The sequence below is a fragment of the Notechis scutatus genome, chromosome 2 (genome assembly GCF_049901735.1).
Source record: "Notechis scutatus isolate UNSWTSFEM ecotype Mainland chromosome 2, rNotScu1.2, whole genome shotgun sequence".
In the NCBI taxonomy this organism is placed as follows: Eukaryota; Metazoa; Chordata; class Lepidosauria; order Squamata; family Elapidae; genus Notechis; species Notechis scutatus.
This window is the reverse complement of record NC_142010.1, coordinates 76,611,279-76,637,715: the sequence shown is the minus strand read 5'-3', so window position 1 is coordinate 76,637,715 and position 26,437 is coordinate 76,611,279. Positions and strand designations below refer to the sequence as shown.

Sequence of the window (26,437 nt, the reverse complement as noted above, 5' to 3'; positions counted from 1 at the left end):
AACCAATGAACTTGCAACAGGTTCAAACTACTAACCAATAAGAAGTATTCCCAAAGTGGCCAATCAGGGTCTAGTTCTGGCCCAATCCCAAGTTGTTGTACAAGGGCCAATCAAGTCTGCAGGTTTTCAACCCCTGATTTGCATTTAGAATATCAACTTTTATTGATTCACAACACCCCTCCCCTTGGGTTCCGTTTGAGGGAGCTGTAATAAAATCCTCAAGATAGGCAGGCCGTTTGGTCTGCCTGGATGATTCCCGAGGCTCCACCGGGTTTTGTCTAATGTCCGGTTCGGTGGAGCGTTTGGATGACCTTTATTAAATTCTATTTCGCTGCACGGCAATTCCGTGCTGCATTCGCTGTGGTTGTCTCTGCTACTCCGTGTTTCTTCGGGTTTAGCAGTTCAGTTTCCCCATTATTAAAATTCCCTGGAAAAGTCAACTCCCTTCCCGCTTCACACTCCGGTGTTTCGCTGGGCTGTAGGGCCTCCATTGGCCCGCTATTAATTGTATCAAAGTCACCCTCCTCGATGCTTCCTCCCCCTTGAGTTGGAGAAACCGGGGGCCATGACCGCTGGGTGGTAATCTCGACCGGAGCTGGTCTATGTGGCGTTTCTACACCCTCCCATCGTCTGTAAGCAGGCGATAAGATCTAGGCCCGGTGAGGTGCGTAACGGTTGCGGGTATCCATAGCGGGTCGCCGGAAAAGTTTTTGGCAAAGATTAAATCGCCTACCTTAAATTCCCGGCATTTGCTGCTGGAACCGAAGGGCTTTTCTGGTGCGAAGCGGGTGGAGCCGGTCAAGGTGCGATCGGAGTTTCCGCCCCATAAGAAGTTCAGCGGGCGTTTTGTTGGTCACGCTGTGAGGCGTGATGTGTTGCAACAAGAGAATTCGATTGATTTTCTCGTCGATGTTGCCAAATTCCATTTTGTGAAGGGTCTTTTTTACGGTGTACCATGCGTTCTGCACGTCCATTCGCCGCTGGGTGCGCGGGCGAGGTTAACGCATGGCTGATGCCCCGATCGGCAAGATATTGCTCAAAGGGCAATGCAGTGAACTGAGGGCCGTTGTCCGAGACCAACACGTCCGGAAACCCGTGTGTGGCAAATAGTCTGTTTAATTTATTAATAACTGAGTCTGTTGTAGTTGTGTGCATTCGATGAATCTCGAGCCAGTTAGAATAGGCGTCGACAGTAATCAGGAAAGTGTGCCCTTTGGTAGGCCCCGAAAGTCAATATGAATATGGGACCACGGTCCCCTCGGCGTTCCCATTCGGTTGGGCTTGCTTTAGGTGGGGCGTTGCTGACGTCCTGGCAACGTTGGCAAGTAGCGACCCAGGCCTCGATTCTTTTGTCGATTCCCGGCCACCAAGCATAGCTGCGTGCGAGTGATTTCATCTGCACAATACTGGGATGTCCCTCATGCAATACCGCCAAAACAGTCTGTTGCAATTTGTCAGGGATTACGACTCGATCGCCCCACAAGATACAGCCTTTTTGGGAAAACAGCTCGGTTTGGCGGGCTTTGAAAGGCGCCCATTCAGGTGCTATTTGGTCCGTTGGCCACCCCCGTTCAACCCAGCGGAGTATGTGTCGCAGAACTGGGTCGCGTTTCGTTTCAAAAGCAATGTCTCTAGCCGTCAAGGGTGGTGCCTGTAGAGCTTCTATCTGGAGCGTTGAGATGGTTGGGGCTGGATCCACAACAGAGTCTGGAAGCGGTGTTCTGCTCAATGCATCAGCGTGGAGAATCGATTTCCCGGGCGGTGTTGCAAGGTGTAGTTGTAGGCCGCCAAGAATTCGGACCATCGGGTCATTCTGGGGGACAATATATACGGGTTGGTTTATTACCCGCAATGATCCCCAGTAGCGGTTTATGATCAGTGATTATTGTAAATGCACGGCCATAAACATATTCATGAAATCTTTTAACTGCAGCAACAATAGCTAAAGCTTCTTTGTCCAGCTGACTATAATTACGTTCAGCTTTAGCTAAGGTTCGTGAAAAAACACGATGGGGGCTTCCGCTCCGTTTGGTAACACGTGGGCCAGGATTGCCCCAACCCCAAAAGGCGACGCGTCACACGTGATAGTGAGCGGCAGAGTCTCGTTGTACTGCATAAGTACTGAATCCGGTTAGCAATTTCTTTACTTGTTGGAAAGCATGTTGTTCCCGTTGTCCCCAAACCCACGTTGCTTTTTTGTCTAATAGTCTATGCAATGGTTCAGCTACTGTTGCTTTGTGGGGTAAAACACATTATAGAAATTGATAAGTCCAAGGAACGCCTGTAGGTCTGCCTTGTTCCTTGGAGTGGGTGCCTTTTTAATTGCTCGAAATTTGTCTTCGTGGGATGAATTCCTTGGCTGTCCAGGAGATATCCCAAAAATTCTACTTTTTCGGTACATAACTGGCATTTATCTTTTTTTACTCTGAGGCCTGCATTTTGGAATCTTCGTAAAACCTCTCTGAGTCGTTTTTCTAGGATGTCTTTGTTAGGTGCGGCGATGAGTACATCGTCGAAATATGGGACAACGCCTTTTATCCCTTGTAACAACCTTTCCATTAAACTCTGGAAGATTCCAGGGCGACGCTTACCCCAATTGGAGCCGGTTGCATTTAAATGCGCCCTATGTGTTACGATCGTTTGCGCCTCGGCTGTGGTTGGGTCTACAGGCAATTGTTGATACGCCTGGGCTAAATCTAGTTTGGCGAAAACTTTCCCGCCGCCCAGGGAATGGAGTAAATGTTGCACTACCGGTACTGGATAAGCACTTTGCTGCAGTGCGTGGTTTAATGTGGCCCGTAGTCTCCGCAAATTCTTAGGGACCCATCAGGCTTGATAGGCGTCACTATCGGGGTTTCCCAACGGGCGTGGTCTGTGGGTTCCAGTACGCCCTGCGCTATCAGCTTATCGAGTTGTTCGTCGATTTTAGGCTTTAAGGCGAACGGCACCCGACGCGGCTTAAGGCGGATGGGTGCTATTTCAGGGTTCAAGTTAAACGAGATTGGGGTCCCTTATACTTGCCTAGTCCGTTCGCGAAAACGTCTTGGAATTCTTGCACGAGTGCTTCCTCCCAATCGACGCTTTCGGCCTTGTGGACTCCGGCTACAGTGATTCCGGCGGCCGGAACCATTGAAGGCCTAGAAGACTAGGCCTGTCTCGATCCACGACCGTTAGTGGTAGTGCGACGGTGCGGTCCTTGAATGAGACCTGGAATCTGCGGGACCCGACGACGGGATTTGGTTGCCCTGATAGTCTTTGAGTATAACCCTTTGAGGGTTAAGGTCTTGGCGGCGAATCGTTGGAATAAGCTGTTGGAGCATTTTCCACGACACCATCGAGAGGAAGATCCCGAGTCTACCTCCATCACGCAAGGTTTGTTTTCGATGGCGACTTTTACTCGGATTTTCCCGGCATCAAGGGATGTAGCGTGGCCTATGGTGATTGTTTGGTGGGTCTCTTCCGCCTGGTTTCTTCACGCCTGGTGGAAGTGGTGGACGGCTTGTTTCTGTAGGAGTGGTTCAATTTTTCTCGGTGTGTGCGAAGAATCCTGAAGACTGGAATTCGGCCTGTCGGGGTTTGGAGTTCTGTTTGCTTCTGCAAACCTTTGCGATGTGACCGCGTCTCCCGCAATGGCGGCAAAGTGCATCAAGGAATTTGCAGCCGGATCGTGGGTGATTTGCTCCACAGCCGGCACACGGTCGAAATGAGTGTTGTGTGGACTGGTCTCTCTCCGTTCGAAGTCGGTTGACCTCTTCCTCATCGCTGTCGGACGGGACTCTAGGTCTTCGTGGTGAGTTGATACCGGGTGTCTCTGAGCGAGGCGAGGTATCAGTGGTGAGTTTACGTAGCGGTGCGTTGGTGCGGCGCATTTGGGCTGCCGACTTCTTTGTCGCCTCCGCTGCCGAGGCTTCTTTAAGGGCATCGGTGAGGCTGATGTCCCCCTTAGCCATAATTTTGCTCTGGATAGCGCCATCTTCTAGGCCCAGAACCAGGCGGTCCCGGAGGGCTTCTTCTAAGTCTGCGAACCCGCAGAGGCCTCCTAGGTTCCGGAGGTCCGCGATGTAATTGGCAAGGCTTTCGCCCTTCCGTTGGTCCCTCTGGTAATATTCGTGTCTTCTTACTAGGGTTGGTACGGTGGGCGTGTAGTGAGCCCGTAGTAACGGCTCGAGGATGTCCCAGTCCATTTCTTTTACCTCTGCTGGCTTGGCAAGCGACTTTGCCATTTTAAACACGGTTGGTCCACAATGAGTTAGAAAGATAGCTCTTTTTTGCCGGTTGTCGCATCTTTCAAATTGTTGGTTTCCAGAAACATCTGGAACCGATCCATGTAGGCCTCCCAGTCTTCGGTTTCTGGGTTGAATGGAGCGGGTGGTACGGCACCGCTGGCCATGTTGCCGTTGATGGTGCGTGTTCGACCACGTGCTCTGTAGGTTGCTCTGTAGGTTTAGTCAGCTCTTCGGTCTCCGAATCCCACCCTCGTCGCCAGTGTTAAGTTTGGAGAATAAGGAGACCAGACATCTGACCAGTGACTTCAACTCTTTAATAATAACAGGAATCAGAATGGAACAGAGCAAGGCTATGGGCAGCAGTAACCCTTTTATAGGGTTAGCTGCTACCTTATTAACCAATGAACTTGCAACAGGTTCAAACTACTAACCAATAAGAAGTATTCCCAAAGTGGCCAATCAGGGTCTAGTTCTGGCCCAATCCCAAGTTGTTGTACAAGGGCCAATCAAGTCTGCAGGTTTTCAACCCCTGATTTGCATTTAGAATATCAACTTTTATTGATTCACAACAGTTTCTATACTTTCTGGTTTGGTCACTTTTGAATGCTGGCAGTGCTTTCACTCTAGTGGTAGCATGAGACGGAGTCTACAATCCACACAAGTGGCTCAGGTAGTGCAGCTCATCCAGGATGGCACATCAGTGCGAGCTGTGGCAAGAAGGTTTGCTGTGTCTGTCAGTGTAGTGTCCAGAGCATGGAGGTGCTACCAGGAGACGGGCCAGTACATCAGGAGACGTGGAGGAGGCTGTAGGAGGGCAACAACCCAGCATCAGGACCTCTACCTCCGCCTTTGTACAAGGAGGGACAGGAGGAGCACTGCCAGAGCCCTGCAAAATGACCTCCACTGGGCCACAAATGTGCATGTGGCTGCTCAAATGGTCAGAAACAGACTCCATGAGGGTGGTATGAGGGCCCAATGTCCACAGGTGGGGGTTGGGCTTACAGCCCAACACCGTGCAGGATGCTTGGCATTTGCCAGAGAACACCAAGATTGGCAAATTCGCCACTGGTGCCCTGTGCTCTTCACAGATAAAGCAGGTTCACACTGCACACATGTGACAGACATGACAGGGTCTGGAGACGCTGTGGAGAACGTTCTGCTGCCTGCAACATCCTCTAGCATGACCGGTTGGCAGTGGGTAATGGTGTGGGGTGACATTTCTTTAGGGGGCTGTACAGCCCTCTATGTGCTCGCCAGAGGTAGCCTGACTGCCATTAGGTACCGAGATGAGATCCTCAGACCCCTTGTGAGACCATATGCTGGTGCGGTTGGCCCTGGGTTCCTCCTAATGCAAGACAATGCTAGACCTCATGTGGCTGGAGTATGTCAGCAGTTCCTGAAAGATGAAGGCATTGATGCTATGGACTGGCCCGCCCATTCCCCAGTCCTGAATCCAATTGAGCACATCTGGGACATCATGTCTCCCTCCATCCTCCAGCGCCACGTTGCACCACAGACTGTCCAGGAGTTGGGGGATGTTTTAGACCAGGTGTGGGGGGAGATCCTTCAGGACACCATCCACCACCTCATCAGGAATATGCCCAGGCATTGTAGGGAGGTCATACAGGTACGTGGAGGCCACACACACTACTGAGCCTTATTTTGACTTGTTTTAAGCACATTACATCAAAGTTGGTTCAGCCTGTCGTGTTTTTTTCCACTTTAATTTTGAGTATAACTCCAAATCCAGAGCTCCATGGGCTGCTAAATTTTATTTCCATTGATAATTTTTGTGTGATTTTGTTGTCAGCACATTCAACTATGTAATGAACAAAGTATTTAATGAGAATATTTCATTCATTCAGATCTAGGATGTCTTATTTTTGTGTTCCCTTTATTTTTTTGAGCAGTGCATATCCTTCTGTTCCCCACCATTCAGCCAGAACTGAAGAAGCTTCTTGGATGAGAAGTGAAACATTTTCAAGGAAACCCCCCTCCCCAAGAAAGTCCAGTTTCCTTTTAAACAGCACCTTTGGGATAACTAAGCATGATACCAATCTACTTCCAAACACCAGCAGAGGGTATTACAACCCCTTCTATTCCTGAAGCTCTTGTGTTTGTTTGTTTTAAATAATATAACTCTAGGCTGCTACCAGCAAGTTTTAAAAAAGTAACTCAAAATATTTAAAACAGTTAGGGCAGACAATCAAGTATGGTTCATCTAAAATCCAAAAAATCCATACCATCTTGCAAACAACTAAAGACAGACAATCTATCTGGGCTTAGCTAAGATCCTTGTTTTAAGGCTGGAGGGAAAAACCAAGCCTTTAAAACCTTGTGAAAGGCCTAGCTGGGTATGGGCCTTCTGGATCTCAGGCTTGGGGAGTGTGGGGTGTGTGCATATTGGGCTGCACAACAACAGAAAAGGCACTTCTTCTAAGACCCGCTAGATGGCACTCCTTTATAGAGAAGAGCTGGAGCTACAGGCATTGGAAAATACAACATCACCTTCCCAGTCAGTCCCTAGATGAAGATCAGCACAAGTATATATACCACTTAGTCCAGCTAGCAAAAATATAGCTTGATGTTTATTTATTAAACATCAGCAAGCTTGGGACAAAAGCAGGGAGCAAAGACATTAACAACATGCAAGCATTCACATTATCAACATCTTGCTAATAATAAAAGGTACAGAGCTTTACAGAGTCAGTGGCAACAATTTAGCTGGCCAGAATCACTTGTGTCTTTTTTGTTCTCAAGTCCTCCATCCAGCAAGCATAGCCTCAAAATCAAATATCGTCTACCTTTTTATTTTGTTTTCTCTTCTACTGTTTCCACAAACTTTCATGTATTGTGACCCATCTGCTTCTTTCTTTCCCTTGTGCATCAAACAGACTTGACAACCAAGATTTTTGTTATTTAATTTAGTTCCCGATTCTACCTACCCAGGCAGCCCTTTCAGATTTATAAGCACTGTAGTTTGCAAACCACCCGAGGCATTCCATGAGTTTCTGTGGTGAAATTTGAAAGGCATGTTGTAATAAACTAACATGTGTTCTTGAAAACAAACTTTTTTTGGGGGGGGGTGGGGGGATAAAGTACGATCGGAAAACTAGTCTCTCTAAAACTGGAAAAATTAATTTCATATGAATGTAGATCCAAGTACATTTTTTGCAGGATTTTGTGCTATTTTTGCCACAGATGCCAAGAAACATAAACTGTTAGTGTCTCCAGCTTTTCCTCACCCCTTTGTTTTCCTTGTCCATGTCCTCCTCTGGCAGCCCTACTTCTGCCTAATGGGTGACTGTATAAATGGTATAAATAAATAAACAAACACACAAATAAATATTGTGCTTTCTTTAAAGCCACAATGCGATTTAGTCCTTTCATTCTCTTCACCTTGACTTTACTAAATAATTATGTAAATTTTAATGTCGAGCCCACAGTCCAGGAAAGGGATCCATGCATTGCAATCTTTCCTTCATGTGCAAGCTATAGCACCCTGGTTCTGGTTTAAGACCTGGACTGGGATGTATCTCCTTTCTCATCTCCCTCCAAGCACCTCTCACTGAACTAAATTTTATATACAAGTACAAAGAGCAAAATGCGCATATAATATCCAAAAATGCTTGAAGAATGCTTGACTGGTGAGAGACCGATTATTTAGCACTTTTCATCATTCCCAAATCTCATTACCCCAGATATCTATTCTTCAAATCCTAGAATTCTTAACAACCACATAGTGCCTGAAGTGTTGTGAGAGGTAGAGTCAGAGGGATATTCAGCTGGTTTGGACAGGTTTTGGCGTATCGGTAGCTGAAATTTTGACCAGTTCGGAGAACCGGCAAATACCACCTCTGATTAGCCCCATCCACCCACCCCCACCCTTTCCCATCCTATATTCCATTGATTTGCAAGGCAGAGTGGATTGCCGCAGCTGAGGTAAAAAACAGCTCACCTCACTGAGGGCAATCTTTGAGTTCCGTGTGAACGAAGCGAACTTTGAGTGCTGCGTGCGCATGTGAAGCGAACTTTGAGTGCTGTGCATGGGAAGTGATTTTGGAGAGCAGCGCGCACATGCAAAGCACACAGAACCAGTAACATGCAATTTGGAATCCTACCACTGGGTAGAGTTTATACATTTGAAGAACACCCAGGTTGATGAAAAAAAGGTTGACTACTATTGGAGGGTGGGGGAGGAAAATGTGGCCAAGAGAGAAGAGGGAAAGGCAATGACCCCAGTGACTGATTCTTCAGCATCTCACGACCCTTTGACCTCGTGAACTACTGACTAAAATGCCTATCACTCTGCCTTGATAATCTGAGATCAGATTCTTTCTTCTACTTTCTACATATGCACACACACAGAGCACATTTTAAAACTTTTCTTTAGGACAGGGGTGGGCAACTATGGCAATTTTATGACTTTTGGATTTCAAGTCCCAGAATTCCTGAGCCAGGCTTTAAGAATTATGGGGATTGAATTCCACAGGCCATTAAGTTGCCATAGCTGCCGACTCCTGCTCTGGGATATACCTACACAGGCTTTACCTCATCCTGTAATATAATTGTGAAAGTAAATCTGTTGTAGTTATAAAACCTGCTTTACTAATCATTGGTCAGGTCAGATTCCCTTTCTCAGGAATGGGATGAACGCAGATAATGTTGTTTCAGCCTCCAACACCAAGTGTTATAGAATTTGGAAATGATCTACCTCAGACAGAAATTGCACAAAGAAATAAGAGGAAGACAAATTAGGAATTATTCAAGCGAGAACCCGTATTTTCCATACAAGAATTTGTAGCTATTTTATTGCACTTAAACACCAAGAATAAATTTGACAACCCTTATTTGCCCCCTTCACCCCAAAAATATAGCATAAAATTTTAGCAGTGATCATTTGTTCACAGCCACAGCTTCAAAAAAAAAAAAAAAAAAATACTGGAAGAAAGAACCCGATACGATCACGCTGCTTTACAATTCTGATTCACGTACAAAAGATACTGAAAGTTTTTTTTTTGTTTTTTTTTGAGTATTCCAGTCACATCAAGTTGCAAATGAGAGGAAGAAACTGTCTGAAGTTTTTATTTGCTTACATTACAAAGCTGCTTTTTTTCCCCAGTTTGCTTTTGCTTTTTGCGTTCGTGTGAAATAAATATTTCCAAAGTTATTTCATATATATATATACATATATATTGTGTGTTTGTTATTTATATAATATATATTTATATATACACACAGTTCCGTTTTACTTTTTTTCCTGTTACTTCCCGCTAAAGTTAAAAAGTCATAAAATTGTGCAACGCTTAGAAAATGAAAATCCCAAACCGTTTCCCACGGGTTTTATTTTAGGGCAGAAAAAAGTCAAAAGGTGGCTTGTTTGCAGCTATGTAAGAACTGAAGAGAAGGAAGTAAACCCACCCCAATAAAACAGAAAATATGGAAGATAAGTGCGAGGGGGAAAAATTAGCCTGTATTCCCAGCTGTGCGGGAAGCCAAGTGAACGGAATCTTCATTTGGAATCTCCATTTGTTTAGAGGGGGAAAAAATAATCTCACCAGCCTAACTGACACTGAACAATGTCATAAGATCTGCTATGAAACATTCTAACACAAAAACGTGCCTCTTATTTTCTAGAGCCAGGAAGTTAGTTGATTTGCAAAATAACGAATTGGCAAATGTATAGAGCAGCAGAATATATTATTCCATCTTTTCCTTTAAACTTAATTTCTGAATTCACAAAGTATTTCAGCTGCAGTAGCCTCTTTTCATCTTGTCCAATTTACTAGAGCTAAAATACATGCATTGATTTATTTAGAAAAGAGTAATGTCCAGAAAAGACCTCCTGCACTGCAGTTTATAGACCAGATTTGATTTTGGATTGGTTTAAGCGTCATTATCCTTTCATTCATAAAGCTTTTATTACATGTTGTTTCTTAACTATAAGTGATGAATTGTTTTTTGCTCAAAATGTTTGCTATTTTCACCTCTTCTTTAAACAAAAAAATTGAATATGCTTCCATTACTTTGATGTAATATCCAGAAAGTCAATTTTGGGTCTGATAGTTCTGTATAGAACAATGTTTTGTTAGATTATAAAAATTACTCTCCCCCCACTTCTGCTTTAAAGAAAGGTAGGGACAAAAAATCAATGACATTTCTTAAGGAATGGGTGGAAAGAAATATAAACAAGCTGTAAATTTTGTTAGAAGTAAAAAAGCAAATGATGACAACAAAGAAAGAACAGAGAAATGTTATGATATGCTGTCCAAACATTAACAAAGATATTGTGTTGGAAAAAGTTAGCAGCCATTAGACACGAAAATAATTTCTCTCTCCCTGCCAAAATAATTTAAATAAAAATAGAAATGGTTCTTTTTGTAGGATAAAGTGATGTATAGTAAGCTACTTCTTCACCATATTTTTTATCTTACAATCAAGAAAGATACTGGGTTGTCTAGCCTATGGAAGCAGGTCAGCCTTCAAAGGTAATGTTAATCATGACTATGAGACCTAGCAGTACAAAATAAATAAACAAGAATGCATTGTGTTTTATTGACAATTTCTTTGCACATTTTGGAATCATTAGAAATGAGCTAGAAATCTGAAATGCTAGAAATCTGAAAGAGTAAGAAAGGACAGAAAATGTAGAAGAGAAACAAATATAGCAATGGATAGTAACGTGGCTATAAATGCTTCCTTAGTTAAGAAAAAAAAGTTTTAGAAATTCCAATGCAATTCAGAGGATTAAAGTGCAGGTGCTTGTGTCAGATGCAACAGGCAAAACTCAAAGGAGTTGAAATACATTTCAGTCTGTCAGCATTTTTTTTTCTTTTACTGGAAGACTAAAAACTCAACTCAGCTTCCTGTGGACTCCAGCTTCTCTTAGCTTATCAAAGCATTGTTCAAAATGATGCTGGAAGCTATGAAATATTACACAATGCTGTGTTTAAGTTGCCACAAGAAAGATAAACAATGGCAACACTTGATAGAAAACTTGGGTAGGAGACTCTTTCTACAAGTAAAAACTCAGACAAGATAGGCTGTCAAGTTTTATTAACACTGAAAAGTATTTATTACCTAAACTGAGATTTTCATGAGGAAAGAGCACAAGAGTAACTCTCTAGCCAGTTATTTAAGGATGAACAAGTTAAAAGGAGATTCAAGCTCAAAAGAAGATCCATTTCTTCCTTGGAATCCAGGGCTGAGTATAAGGCTTAGTGACGCTCAATATAAAATTATGATATGTGGCAGAATGACCCTTCAAAAATAGATATTCATGATAGTGAGGGCCATTTTAATGTGAAATGTAGAATTGGATAGAATTGAGTAAGGAAGCCCCCCCAAAGGGTTTAAATATGAAGCCCCCCCCAAGTAGTTTAAATATGAACATGTATTTAGATCCATACAATACCTCTTGAACTCTAAAAGCCCCTCTCAACCCAAATAATCTCAGTATAATTCTTCATAGCTCCAATGAAGCATTGAATTACCCAATTATGTTATCAGTTTTGTGTAAATGGCATATTTCTACTTTGTTCCATGTAAAAAAGTAAACTTCTATTTAAGGCAATCAAATCCTATCAAGTAGGCGCCCTGTAATTGTCATCACTTCCCCCTGCTCCAGTGGGAAATTATTCTTGCATTTTGCAAACATAGTTTTATAGCATCAGTTTCACACTGTCTTAGAAGATGGAAAGCTAAAGCATTTTACAGAAAAGGTAAAACTACATCATTCAAAATGTATACAGCAAGCTTATCCATTTTCTGTTGTAATTGTTCCTAAACAAGCATTGTTTGTTTGTTTTGAAATACATATAGCAGTCTATAAAGTTAGATGTCATGCAAATGAAGGAAGTGCCGTTTATAAGTTCATTCCCCTGGTAGTAGAAGTGCATGGTAGTTAATCTCACATCACAGAGTAAAGACTCTTAAAGCTGGAAAAAATAAAAGGGTACAAGAAACAGAGAGACTGCCAAAATAATAATAATAATCCTCAGGCTTCTTATTCCATCCTTGGAAGGCAAGTAGGTAATGCCTTCCAGTCATTTTCAACATGTTTTCTCTATCATTAAAAAAAAATTATACAGGCTTAAGAAGAATCCATTTCTCTGTTTCTTCAAACTGGCTTTTATGTCATGATATATTAACCACTGGTATTGCCACTGTTCCAAAGTTGATTCTGTCTTCATGATGCCATTCAGATGTGCAGTTTGGATTGTCAGACTTCTGCAGCATATAACAAGTGAACCTGATAGGGTTCTTGTAGTTGTGTAAACTTCTATCTGCCTTTCCATAGGGCCATGCCAAACATCCTTCTTCCCCGTTTTTACTTTCTTGTACCTTTTTACACTTTTCATAACAATGTATCACAAGTCAAGTCCAAATGTAAACAATAACATATTAAGTCACCCACCCCACCCAACTTTATTTAAAAAAAAAATCAATCACAAACCCAAACAATTGATATTTCTAGGTATTACATAAAGATCCATTTCAGCAATACTCAAAAGTTTACGAAATAACACGGGTTTCATTTTTCCTGTAAAAAGGCATGCAAAGTACAAGAAATAGTGAAAGGTTTCATTTTGTTTGTTAAAAGCATCATTGAAATGCCTCAAAGTGTCATTTGTAAAGCTTGCATTTTCTATCTTTGCTGGAAAGCATTGCCTCTATTTTTATTTCAGATTAAGAGGCAGTTTTGTTTCTACAACAGGTATCTTCCATGCTGCCATATTTCCTGAAATTGATATGTTGGAAAGGTGGATGGAAGTAGAGGGAGGGCTTTGGAAGTCATTTGCTGATTTATTTGGTTGTTACCGCTTAGTGCTACCAAAATTCAGCTGACTGCTAGATAGTAGCAAACAGAGATAGCCCAGATCTGGGAGTCTGGCTACTACTATTAACTAGTTAAGAACCCAAGTCTTGGAGAGGCAGAGAGAAAATAAGATTCACAATGTTAAAAGTAAGGAAACAAAAGGCTGCTGAGACAAAGTCAAAGGCAAATTCAGTAGCCTATGAAGTCAAAACAGCACTTTTTTTAGGCAGCTGTTTCCCAATAAATGAATAAATAAATGAAGCTCCTGTTATATATTGAATAGTGTTAATTATATCCTTCACTATATTTCACTAGTTTGAAAATATCTCACTGTATTGAAAACTAATATGGAAATAATTGCTGTCGGGTCAATATTTTCAAGCTATTATTTCTTTTATGGTTACTTAGAACCAGGGGTTGGATTCAAATTTTGTAACAACTGGTTCTGTGGGCATGGCTAGGTGGGTGTGGTCATGTGACTGAGTGGGTGTGGTTCTCTCCTTTTTTGGCACCAGTGCTGTGCCCCCCCTCCATTTTTTGCCTTCCTGGGCCTCAGGAAAGCCTCCTGGGAGAAGCAGTAAGTAAGTAAAAGGAATCCCGGCACAGCTGAACATGGGAACAGCTGATCGTCAGGAGGGGAACAAAATACCTTAAGGAGTGACTGGGCGGGGAAGAATGCAGTCAGCAATGTCGGGCATACGCACAATGTTGCGCATATGCAATAAGGATTGACTGGGCAGAGGGGCGGGGCCAGCCAGGGGCATGATTTGCTGGTTCTCTGAACTGTGCAGAATCATAACAACCGGTTCTATAGAACCGGTCCGAACTGGTAGAATCCAACCTGCTTACAACAATGTCTTTTTTTTTTACACTAGGCAACTTTAAGATGTGTGGACTTCCACTCCCAGAATTCCTCAGCCAAGATGGGGGAGTTGAAGTCCACACATCTGAAAATTGCCAAGATTGAAAAACACTGACCTCGAGTCATGATTGTGATGATAAACTACTAGCCATTCCCTTTTAGCTCAGTCTCTGAAAAAAAAAAGTGGGGGGGAAGGGACATTTTCCTCACTAGAATTGCTGGGAATATCTATTGGCCTAATCACAAAACATATTCTGATGGGAAGATAAATTAATAATTTTGCATACTATTCAAAATAAAACTTAATTCACTCCAAGAAAAATTTGTGAACACAGAGTTTCTCAAGTAATACAAACTTGTTTGGAATTTATGTAATTAATAGTTTAAACCAAATAATTTTGCTTATTTACTAGATGCGTATAGCCACCTAAGTAAATTGCCTGTTTCCTGGTTTTAGGAGGTGTGACATTGGATTTAGCTGACAGCTAGTTCCAGGTACAACTGAAAACACTGGCATTGACTCAGAGAAGCTTCCTCGTGTGTTGTCTGGATGTTCCAATCAGAACTGGCCTCCCATTAGAAGGAGCAGCTACTTGTAGCTTGTAAGCAGGAGATGAAGGGGAGGCGGGGCTGAGGCCAGAAAGTGCTGTTTTTTTATTTGATGAAGGCTTTATCTCAGCCTTTTCCAGGTTGGATTCTTGTTGTCTACAGAAAGCCGTTTCCTGCAATAGGGCCATGACACATGCTGTCTTCTTCTAGGTTGGCACAGAATAGTGAAGAGGACTCAGGTGAAACAGGAGGAAAAAAGTCTCTTAAATGCTCAGTTTATTTTGGTAAGGAGTTCCAAGGGTAAAAGGAATTCTAGCAAGAAACAAATAGGAGAACCAGCTGCCAAATTCCTTAGATAAAGGATAACGAGTATCTTCTTTTTGTAGTGAGGCAGTGAGAAACCTGGCCTGCAATGCAGGTGCTTCAGCTGAAAGACACAAAAAGAAATAGTTGTTTTACTCCAACCAAACACTGTTTTCTAAAACTGGTTCTTCACAGCTAGCCTTTCTTGCCTCCATATAATTATTTTTGTCACGTGTCTAAAGCTGTATGAATGTAGACAAATATGGAATCTTGTTTGCTACTAGTGTTCAGCTCTCACAATCTGGGGAAATAAAGATGGCCTTTAAACAGCAAATATGTACTGCCTGCTATGTTGGAAAGGATTCTTCTTACCAATGATCCCCTGGGACTGGAGGAGAGCAGCTTGCTAAGAATTGGCTATTGACCAGCTGCTATTATAGGTGTGGGGAAACAATGCCTCTTTTATGACTTGTGGACTTCAACTCCCAGAATTCCTGAGTGAGCATGGGAGTTCTGGGAGTTGAAGTCCAAAGTCCTAAAGGTGCCATCATTCTCCACACCTGTGTTATTAGGTTCAGATAGGGTTGGCCCACACAGCCCCAAGAACTGCTTAAAAAAGAAGATAGAAGATGGAAGACAGCATTTCCAACCCTCAAACTCTGACATAAAAAAATATGCAAGACATAGCATACATGTAAGCATTGTCTACCCAGTTCTAAAAATGAGCTTCACTGCAGCTTTTTAGGGCTGATGGATAGGGATGTGCAAATTTTACTCTACCCAAACATTGTTTTCTCAAACTGGTTCCTCATAGCTAGCCATTCCTGCCTCATATAATTATTTTTATCAGTTGTTTAATGCTGTAGTCCTCTGTAGACAAATACAGAATCATCCTGACAGTTGTGCATGTTTATATGTTTGATAAATTAATTTAATGAAATTCTTACCCGTCTATAGCGGCCAAATGAATAGGCGCAGCTCTACTTTGCATGGAAAGGGTCATATTGTACCTAACATCCATGTAGTTGTTACATATAAGAACCCAACAGAAAAAAAAAATCAATTCCAGAAACATGGCTGAATACAGAAGAATGCAAAATCCACACTTTTCAGAGCTAAGAACTCAATGCTTTTAATGGGTGAATCAGCTAGTGTTGTTCAATCCCAATCTACAATTTTTCCACCCCTCCATGAAAAATTTTACATAGTTTACTAAGTTACTTTTTATTTAATCTGAACCCCACATTTCAAATTCTTACTGCTGGGTCATCATTCTTTCATCATAGGCTGTAAAATGTCAAACCCCCACAGCACAAAATAGTATACAAACCTATTACATACCATTTGTATAATACTATGATGTAATAGTATAGATACAATAATGGGATAGAAAAAAAATGTCAGTTTCACTTACACATTAATGTAAGCTAGAAAAATTACCCATGCCTCTGACAAGGATATGAACAGAAGAAGGGTCAACTTTATGCTATCTTGGATTAATTTAAAGTACATTAAAATATACTTCATTCTTGTGAAATCCCAACAATACTGTACATTAATGTTTGTTCACCTTCATTGTTGCACTTCTTAGAGCTCTAAATTTCAGATGCTGGGCACAGATAATGAAACAATACTGCATGCTCGTATGTTGGATGAATTAACAATGGCTTTAACTGATTTTTTTTTACTATCTTCTTTAAAATGATTTTTTGAATCCATATTTTACACTGACACACCTGTATACTGCTACCTGTGTGCCAAGAGAAACAATAATAGGAATCAGCATAGCTTGGGACTGACTTACTGTGGTGAAACCGAAGGTGCTCCAGATCTGTGGAAGTGAACAATTTGCCATTTGCCATCCCGGCGGTGCCAGATTCGAGTCTCCTCCGACTGGGCAGTGCGTGGGATCCCACTTGTATCCACATACTGTGTGATACGAATGTAAGCGATGCAGGCAGACTCATCTCCCATTAAGTGGATATGTGGATTCAGGATGGTTGTGTGCAGGGGCTTGCTGTTCCTGGACCACACTGCAGATGGAAAAAAAGTCAGTGATATGAAGGCAGCTTCCAAGATCTTCTCAGGGTACCTGAGAAATTATTACCTCATTCTTGGGGAAATAGCTGAATCAATTTGCAAAAGACAGGTGTGCGATGCATTTTGCTAGGATTTCAGTGTGTGCTCCAGTCACATATAAAACAGAATGCAATATTTCTTTCAAGGGTGTATTTCTATTATTCATTGACTACAAACGCTTTTTGCTGCTCCAATTCAAACCTAATAGGCTTAATTTAACAACTCTGCAAATCTTTTATCTCAGACTCAGAATCTAAAAACATGCACTCCACATTAAAGCACCTATGACTTTGTGTAAAACTTTGAGAATCACTTAGAATAATCTGTATGAATGGGGATTTAAATCTGTATAAATACTTCTGTTTATCCTTTTCATTGACAGCCTTCCATCATAGCAATCTTTCAATATAATTTTACAAACAACCAGAGAACTGTAGAAATGTAATAGTAAATATACCATATTTTTTGCTCCGTAAGACGCACTTTTCCCTCCCCAAAAAGTTGGTGGAAATGTCTGTGTGTCTTATGCAGCAAATATGGTGACTAGCAGCCGGGCCACAGCAGCGGGGTCCTTTAACAGTGTTGAACCCTGTCTCTTCTCTCTTTGTCATTGCCCAACTCTTTTGTCTCTTTCCCGCAGTGCAGGAGTCAATAGGCAGAGCTGGCACATGAGAGGACACCTATCTATGGTCATCTCAGGCTCCGGTTCAGAATATTTTTTTCTTGTTTTCCTCCTCTAAACCTAGGTGCATCTTATGGTCAGGTGTGACTTATGGAGCGAAAAACACGGTATATACAGCATCAACTCAAAACTCAAATTTTTGACTCCATGAAAGGAAGAGTAGACAGAATATAAATGCCAGCTTCTCTGCATTAACAACCTAGAGTTACCAATTCCAGTTCAAACTATTCCTTGAAATGTTCCCATCTATATCTATCTATATCATCTATTTCTATATCACCTACGTCTGTATTATTGTGTGTGTGTGTGTGTATGTGTATGTGTATATGTATATCATCTATATCTATCTGTGCATGTGTATATACACACATTAGAATCCATTTTCCAAAGGACAAAATCTGAAGGGGGGAGGAAGAGAGTATAAATTAAAATTAATTGCCTCTAGTCGATGGTATTTAAATATTGCAAATAAATAAAGATGGCCTGTATAATTAATTCTTAAATTTGCATATAACAACCATTCTCTCTCACAAGCAAAACACTCTTCCATATAGAAATATGTTAACTATGCCCTCTCCTTTCCATCCTTGATCGCTTAGGGATTAAAAACACATACACAGACATACACAGAATTAAATCCAAGGCCAGCAACTTTTCAAAACATAAAGGATGCTTACAGTTTTCAAAGTAGAATCGATGGAAATCCAGCCCTTCCACCAGATTTCCCAGAGCTTCTGGTTCAAAGGCCGTCATTCCAGGGTCACACATTTTACTAGCGATGTCCACAAAAAGGTAAAGGAACAAGAGAAGTAATTATCCCACCACTCAAATTTACTTAGAAGCTTTTCATCATGCTGATTAATATGAAGTGAGAGTATAAAACTATACCCATCCATCAGTGAAAAAGGGTGAGAAAAGGCTGTGAATGGAGGTGGGTTAATATCTCCAAAAAGACTGTCCTTCACTGCCTCCAAGGTTATTTATTTGTTTATTCAATTAATTCCTATAGCCATCTCAATCCAATTGACTTTTGGTTGACAAGACAAGGTCAATTATGAACATGGTAAGCACACTGAAGCTGAATTCAAAGAGAGGAAGGGGGTTTGCTATAGAGATTTGGTTTGATTTGGGATCAAAGTCCTTCCTCATATGTTTCATTGAAGGATCAGGTGCTCATTTTGAGAGAAGTGCAATTCCTTGGTAGAAGTACCTTGTAAAATATATCTTTATAAGTTCTATGCTGGAATATTGAGGCATATGTTAACATAATATGCTTAGAGGTATTTTTAGAGAATATTTGGAAGGATGAATTAAAAGTCTCACAGTATTCTAGGAGCAACAGTGATCTGCTAAAAGTCCATGTCAACTGTGTGACAAAACTATCCTGCTACTGATTGACTTCTGACACAATTTAAAGAGAAGGTTTCAATTCTTAAGTGGTAGATATACTTGATCCACACATTATAAATCTTCTAGATGGGAATTCTTTGCTACTGTTTTATTATTGGTTTATGATTTAAACTATTTAATAATGGCATTATTTTATATTGCTCGTATTGTACTGATTATTCTTAAAAAGAAGGTATGGCAGACTTTATAGAACTATGTTTGAAAAATCAATTTTTAAAAGAAAATGAACCATAAAGCAAAAATTTTAGTAAAGGGAGAAAATAAATTATTGTTTCCAAATAAAACATTCTACTATTTTTTTTTAAACTTATAGAAACTACTCTCTTAACTCATAATTATTCACCAAGAATACACCCTTGTAATTCATGGACATTTTGCTACCATTAATTACTTGGCTTTTCTGTCTTTCCTTTTAATAATGAAAAAAACATGGGATTACAAATGAAGGTCAGTATTGTCTGACTCCATCACACTATTGCAAGAACCAGCAATTTGCCTGTTCTGAATCTAGAGATCTGAATCATCTAAAAATGTTTCCCATTAATTCCATATGTCTTTCAAGATGTCTGCTAGGCTCTAACAGTGATATGTTTGAATCATCTTGCTACTTAATTATTTTCAGAACTAGTAGTGGTTTTTGAGTACTTGTTTTTTTTAAACTTCATTCTCAGGGAGAAAAGAAAAGCAAGGTCTTTATCTCCTATTCTTCATTAATACATTCATGCAGTTCATTCTCTCAACCAGGAATCACAATTTAGTTAGCAATAACGCTGAGATTTATCACTGGTCCAAAATAATCCATTTTTTAAAAAATAATTAGGATGGAAGATAATAACAAAATAATTTACAATGGACAGAGAAATAGAAAGTTCCCGAGGTCCATTTCTAGCTGTGTTTTAAATACTAATTTTAAAAAGTCATTAATTTGCTTGCTTTTATAGCAAGCTGACATTTCAAAACCAGCCAATATCACTATGCTGTTTTCCATAGATAAGGCATTTAGAATTACTAACTACACTCCTACACACTGGGCAAGCTGAGAAGAATGCTTTTTCCCTCTATGCAAACCAAAGTACACAGCAGGTACACTCACGTGTAGGACTCAAAGTCCCCGTTACTTATTGCTTCAATAAGCTGCTCTGTCACCTTAATGATTTCCTGTTTCCGTACTGTTGGATTTAAAAAAAAGAGAGAGAGAGAAGAGAAACAGTGAAAATATTGAATGGAAAATGGCAATGATAAGGTTCTTAGAACCGTATGTCTGTTTCTGCTGAGCATAGGAAACGCATAGAATGTGATTAGGCATAGAAATCAAACTTCACTGTTTGGAGGATCCAGTTTCTACTTCTTACTGTTTTGAAGATATATTCAAGTCTTTGGGACACCTCAGCAACCACAGTGATGATAAATAAGATTTTCAGTATCTGAAGGGTGGGTTTTCTGCATATTGAAAACTATCTGAACCAGAATGAATTATGCAAAATAAAAACAACAGCAGCAATTACGCAAAGCCAAAAATTAATGAGTGTACTGTCCTTCACTTTAACATCTTCAGAGAGTGAAGAACATAGCACTTCTGCACTATTGTTTTGTGCCATGTGGAGATCGGCGTCGTCCTTCATTAACCTCACTTCACCCGGAATTCAGCTTTGGTTTTGGCTCTGCCCTGGTTTGTGTGTTTATTTAAGTACTGCAAAGCTGGTATTTTTCTTTGCAGTTGTACAGGTTTTGGGGGTGGGGGGCAGTTCACCTCCCCATTGCATGAACTTTTGCCTCATCTCACTTTTTGGCTCTGAGCTCAAGGCAAAGATCCCTTATCTCCCAAGGATAATTTAGCATCCTGTTCTTGAAGTTTGTCTCTTCCTATATGCATTGTTTAGAACTCATCCCTCCCCTCTCATCCAATTACAGCTGCAACATGCAATTATGATCACAGCTATTGGGAAAAGCAACCAATAGCGAAATTGTTAATGTACTTGCATTTCACCTTCACAGATGTTTAAATATAACAATAGCAGCAAGGCAGCTGGGAAATGTTTGGACTATTTTAATGCTTTTTTAAAAAAACAATTGACCTTCCCCTGAAAAACTTCTTATTGGATTTTTTTTTCTTTTTCAGAAATCAGCAAACACAAGTACTTGTACTAAAAAATATGGATGGGAGGCTAGTAATTTATTTTTCCATTTAGGGGTTACAAGAGTCATTCAGAAAGTGGAACACTCATTGAATTATCTTCTTTGAACCCTCCCAGGAGCAGCATGAAGAAAAGGTGAGTGTCAGCTGGCTGATAGAGGTCTCCAAACTCAGGTTAGCCCCAGCTAATGAAGCATCATAGCTCCAGGGGCATAGCATTCGTAAAGAAAAGATACAGGAAATGAGGAAAAGTAAAAATGCCTCAATAGTTTATGTCTGTCTTCTCTCAGAAAGGAACTGATGCCCTAATGAGTACTGTAGTGTCACTGATGGAAGGAAGGGGTTGAGTTAATTCTAAACAAGGGAAAGATAAAAGCATACTTGGCAAATTTAAACAAATTCCAATCTCCAGGATGAATTACTAGGACACGGAAGGATGTAGAAGAGATGGTTGCACAACTCCTGCAATCTTTCCTGGAAAGCTGGTGACATCTCCCAAAAGTGAAGGCAAACAAAAAGTATCCCTGTTTTCAGAAAAGTAAAGAATACGTATGACTGAAGGAATTTCAGACCTATTAACTTGACTGAGTAGATTTTTAACAGCATATTTATGAACACTTAGATAGGAATGCAAAAATTAGCCAGAAGCAGAATGGATTTATCACAAACAAGTCATGTCAGACTAACTCTATGTTGAAGTCATTCTAATAAACTGGGAGAATGTCATGACCTCAGCAACACATTTGACAAAGTATCTGTTATCCTTATTAATAAAATGGCAAAAGGTGGGCTAAAAGATATAACTGTCATAACTGGCTGAATGACCACACCCAGAAAGCACTCATCAATGGCTCCCCATCAGTTTAGAAAATATTATTAAGTGGAATGCCATTTGTTCTGGATCCTATGTTGCTCAACATTTTTATGGTGGATCTAGACCAGTATTTTTCAAACTTGGCAACTTTAAGGTGGATGGACTTCAACTTTTGTTATTGTTTTTAATGTTTTAATATGTTGCAGGGCTAGTCTAGAGAAAAGAAGGACTATGGGTGACATGATAGCAGTATTCCAGTATCTGAGGGGCTGCCACAAAGAAGAGGGGGTCAACTTATTTTTCAAAGCAGCAGAAGGGAAAACAAGAAACAATGGATGGAAACTAATCAAGGAGAGAACCAAACAGAATTAAAGAGAAATTTCCTGAGTTAGAACAATTGATCAGTGAAATGACTTGCCTCCAGAAATTGTGGGTGCTTCATCACTGGAGGTTTTTAAGAAGAGAATGAACAGCCACTTGTCTAGAATGGTATACGCAGTGGTGCGATTCAACCAGTGTAACAACTGGTTCGGTGAGTGCCTGAACTGGTCCGAACCAGGAGAATCCCACCCCAGGAATAGGGTCCTGCTTGAGGGTTGGACTAGAAAACCTCCAGAGGTCCTTCCAGCTCTATTCTAATTAAAGTAGAAGTAATGGGACATGAAGTTCTAAGCCAACCTGACAAACTAAAAATAAATAAATCCCCATAAGTAGATAGCATCCATTCAAGTTTCTTAAAGAACAATTCTGATCTTTTCCCAGAAATATGCAATTCATATTTGACATCAGCATCTATTTCAAAGAGCTAGAAAACAGCCAGGGGAAATAGTGGATATGATAAACGTTAGAAATGGCTGTATTATTACAGGGGAAAATAGGTAAACCTATAGAAGAATGAAGCTTGTTGAAAAGCCAGTAGTGCTCCCACAAACCATCTTACAAATATTTTGTTGTTGATGATGTTATCAGAAAATTCATAGACAAGGGAACTCGAAGTATATTATATAAACCTAGGTATACTATATACTTGGATTTTCTAAACATTTGACAAAGTATTTCACAAAAAAAAAAATCCTGAGCAAACTCAGTTGCCATGGAATGTAGCCTTGGGAATTGGCAATAGCAATAGACTTATATAGCATTCCATAGTGCTTTACAGCACTCTCTAAATAGTTTACAGAGTCAGCATATTGCCTCCAACAATCTGGTTCCTCATTTTACTGACCTCATAAGGATGGAAGGCTGAGTCAACCATGAGCTGGTCAGGATTGAACTGCTGGCTGTGGGCAGAGTTAGCCTGCAATACTATATTCTAACCACTGCACCACCACAGCTTCTCCCTTTCTGATATTTTGAGGGAGGAATTTGTCTTCTTTGTTCTCTTGTTTTTCTCCTTCTTCCTAAAACAGCAATGAAAATACACACAGGTGTGTGTGTGTGTAGGTATGTATGCATGTTTGTGCATGTGCATGTATGCATTTTCACTGCTGTTTTATGAAGAAGGAGAAAGACAGGAGAAAAAAGAAGACAAATTCCATGCGCAGAATATCAGAAAGGGAATTTAAATTAGAACTGCTGATACAGTAACTTCCTTATGAAAATATATAAACACCAACATTTGCAGAAAGTACACAATGCTGGTCACTGCATCTAAAGGGGGATATTAAAAAATCTGAAAATATGAGAAAAAAAATCAACTCAAACAATTACATATGCAGAGCAGTTCTCTTAGAAGAAAAAACTATAGCAAGTAAAGCTTTATAAACTGATATGAGGTAATGTATAGAGAGATACCGGAGAAATATGCAAAGTGTATATTTCTGTGGATAAAGAGAAGCTTCCTTCATTTCTTATAATATTATAACTTGAGATAATTCATTAAAATTAAATGCATGGAAATTCTAGGCAATAAAAGGAAATATTTTCCCCCACAGTGCATAGCTATAATTTGCTATCAGTAGCTCCCATTTAGATGTTTTTCAAAAGAGATTGGACAAATTTGTGGAAGTTCAGTCTATCAAAGGCTATAAAAAATGATGTGTCTTTGTCATCTCCCCAATTATAGTTAGTTTGTCTTAATATGAATTGCAGTGAAATATCTGGTTGTCCACCGAGTCACACAGGAAGCTGAACTAAATGTGCTGCCAGCAAGGCTCTTCCAATCTTATGAGCCCTCATCCACTGCATTTCAAGATCAACCAAAGAGAAAATGACTTTAGGTCAGATTCAAACTGCTTTGGCAAGAATTGAGGCAATACAGAAACGCAGATAGTATGGAAGAGCCACAGCCAAGCCAGCACAATGGATCCTGGGAGCAACCTTTGGTTCTTTACACTATTACTCAATATTTAGAGAGATAAGTTGTTTCAAGAAACTTGTTAAAAGGAGGGAGGGAGGGAAAGAGGTGGGGAGGGACAACAAAAGATTTAAGCCGAGGTAATGGCCAAGAATAGAAAAGTATGAACACAGAATAATTACCAGTCACTCTAATCAGACTACATTGGGTAAATAAAGTTTCCTTGTACATTTTTCTATCTTCTTCTATTGTGATATTCTTCTATCACAATTAAGGAGAGTTTCAATGCTTGTCAAAAGAAGATCATTTCCCACTTACCTCTCATTAACTGAAAACAGTAATATAACACAGTGATCTGGGCAGTTCAAAAGCAGTAGTAGGGCAGCAGGATTAAAAAAAACATACAAATGAGCCCCAAACCGCCACATTAATTGCTTTATTAAACAAAATATGAGGAAAATACCCACAAGAAAATAAAGCAGCAGACTTAACAACCGTTCGTTTTGTGATGGTTCGAACGGCACTGAAAAAAGGGACTTATGACCGTTTTTCACACAACCGTGGCAGCATCGGCATGGTCACATGATCAGAATTCATATGCTTGGCAACTGACCAGTGGTGAGATTCAATTTTTTTACTTCTGGTTCTATGGGTGTGGCTTGGTGGGCATGGCAAGGGAAGGATACTGTAAAATCTCCATTCCATCCCCACCCCACTAACCTGCTTTCCAGCTCCGCTCTCCTGTGCAGGGCAACAAAAGAAGACCCAGCCGATCAGCTGGGACTCGGGAGGCAGAGAATAGATGGGGGAGAGGCCAGTCAGAGGTGGTACTTGCCGGTTCTCCGAACTACTCAAAATTTCTGCTAACTGTTCTCCAGAACTGGTCAGAACCTGCTGAATACCACCTCTGCAATTGACGTATGTTTATGACGATTGCAGTGTTTTGGGGTCATATGAATCACCTTTTGCTACCTTCTTCAAGCAAAATCTGTGGGGAAGCCAGACTCATTTAATAACCATGTTACTATCTTAACAGCTGCAGTGATTCACTTAACAACTGTGGCAAGAAAAGTCGTAAAACGGGGCAAAATTCATTTAACTGCCTTGCTTAGCAACATAAATTTTGGTCTCAGTTGTGTCGTAAGTTAAGGATTATCTGTAATTACAGAGTTTCAAGTTCAAACCCTGTATGTAGTGAGATCTTTTTAAATGGCTGCGAAATGAAGAAACACAAATGAAAATTGAGAAGAAGGAAATTTCATCTAATCATCATTGTCATTGTCTTGATTGGAGATGGTGAGGTATGAATCATGATAAGCTCAAGAAAGAAAGGTCATCTCAAAAAGTAAGGAAATATTAAGGATATAGTTTGGGACTGTGGCACAACTATCTTTAGTAGTATTGGTGCATAACATTTCAGGAAATGGGCTCATTCAAAGAAATGTGGCGTATCATTCTCTATAAATGTGAGAATTCCTGAACACAACACAGTCTGTTTGGGTTTTTTTGCCAGAGAAGTATCTTCCTCATAAGATTTGTGAAAATCATCCTCCTTAGACCAGGTTTTCTATATGCCTATACAATTCAGGGGCTAATTAGCCATTCCATTTCTGCCTTTATAAAAATGGTAGGGAAGGCCATGACTATCTGGCCTACATTCAGGTACTCACTACTATTCTCTCTCCCCCCCCCCAAGAAAAATGGGGGTTAGATTTTAAATTGTTATTCTAAGTAAATGGCCCTCTTCTTTCTGGCACAACTTGCTCATTCTGGTTATATGTGGTCCTACTCTGATGATGCTTCAGAAGATGACAAAAAACAGTCCTCTTGACGAGATTTTTTTAGACACACTGAATTGCAGTGTTGGGTTTAAGTTTTCCATTGTTTAGTTGATTTGTTAGTTTTATGGATGGATGTTATAATTATATGAATGTTTTACTCTATGAATTGTAAGCTCCTTAGAATCAGAAGAGTAGGTGGCATGCATATTTTGGTAAATAGATGGAGCCAAACATAAATTTAATGAGGAAGTGCTGTTGCTAACATGCAGGACTATTCTAGAACTACTAATCCTGAGAAAAGATTTGCCATTGATTATTAGACAGTTTGTGGGGAAAAATTGAAATAGGCCAGCAATAGCTATAGCTATTGGACTGCAAAAATCCAGATAATCGCTAGATGGCAGCAAAGAAGTAAAGAAAAATAAATCATCTGAGCTTTTGCAGCTCAGATAGGGTTAAGATAGACCCATTTAAACTAATCTT

At 40.4% G+C, this 26,437-nt stretch overlaps 1 protein-coding gene across 6 annotated transcripts in view; it reads right to left on the bottom strand.

The window, feature by feature from the left end:
* Positions 1–13,432: 13,432 nt before the first annotated feature.
* Positions 13,433–26,437, bottom strand: part of CAMK2A (calcium/calmodulin dependent protein kinase II alpha) — a 149,903-nt gene continuing 136,898 nt past the window's right edge. For 2 of the 6 annotated variants that reach the window (XM_026686234.2, XM_087955175.1), the window contains 5 exons: positions 20,023–20,098; positions 18,197–18,291; positions 16,563–16,791; positions 15,706–15,768; positions 13,433–14,882 (listed from right to left, as the gene is read on the bottom strand). In XM_026686234.2, coding sequence (XP_026542019.1) covers positions 14,879–14,882; positions 15,706–15,768; positions 16,563–16,791; positions 18,197–18,291; positions 20,023–20,098 — 467 coding nt within the window. In that variant the 3' untranslated portion in view covers positions 13,433–14,878. Of the gene's footprint in view, positions 14,883–15,701; positions 15,769–16,558; positions 16,792–18,196; positions 18,292–20,022; positions 20,099–26,437 lie in introns of those variants that run through there. The other 4 variants (XM_087955177.1, XM_087955179.1, XM_087955176.1 and 1 more) reach the window with 3 other exon arrangements.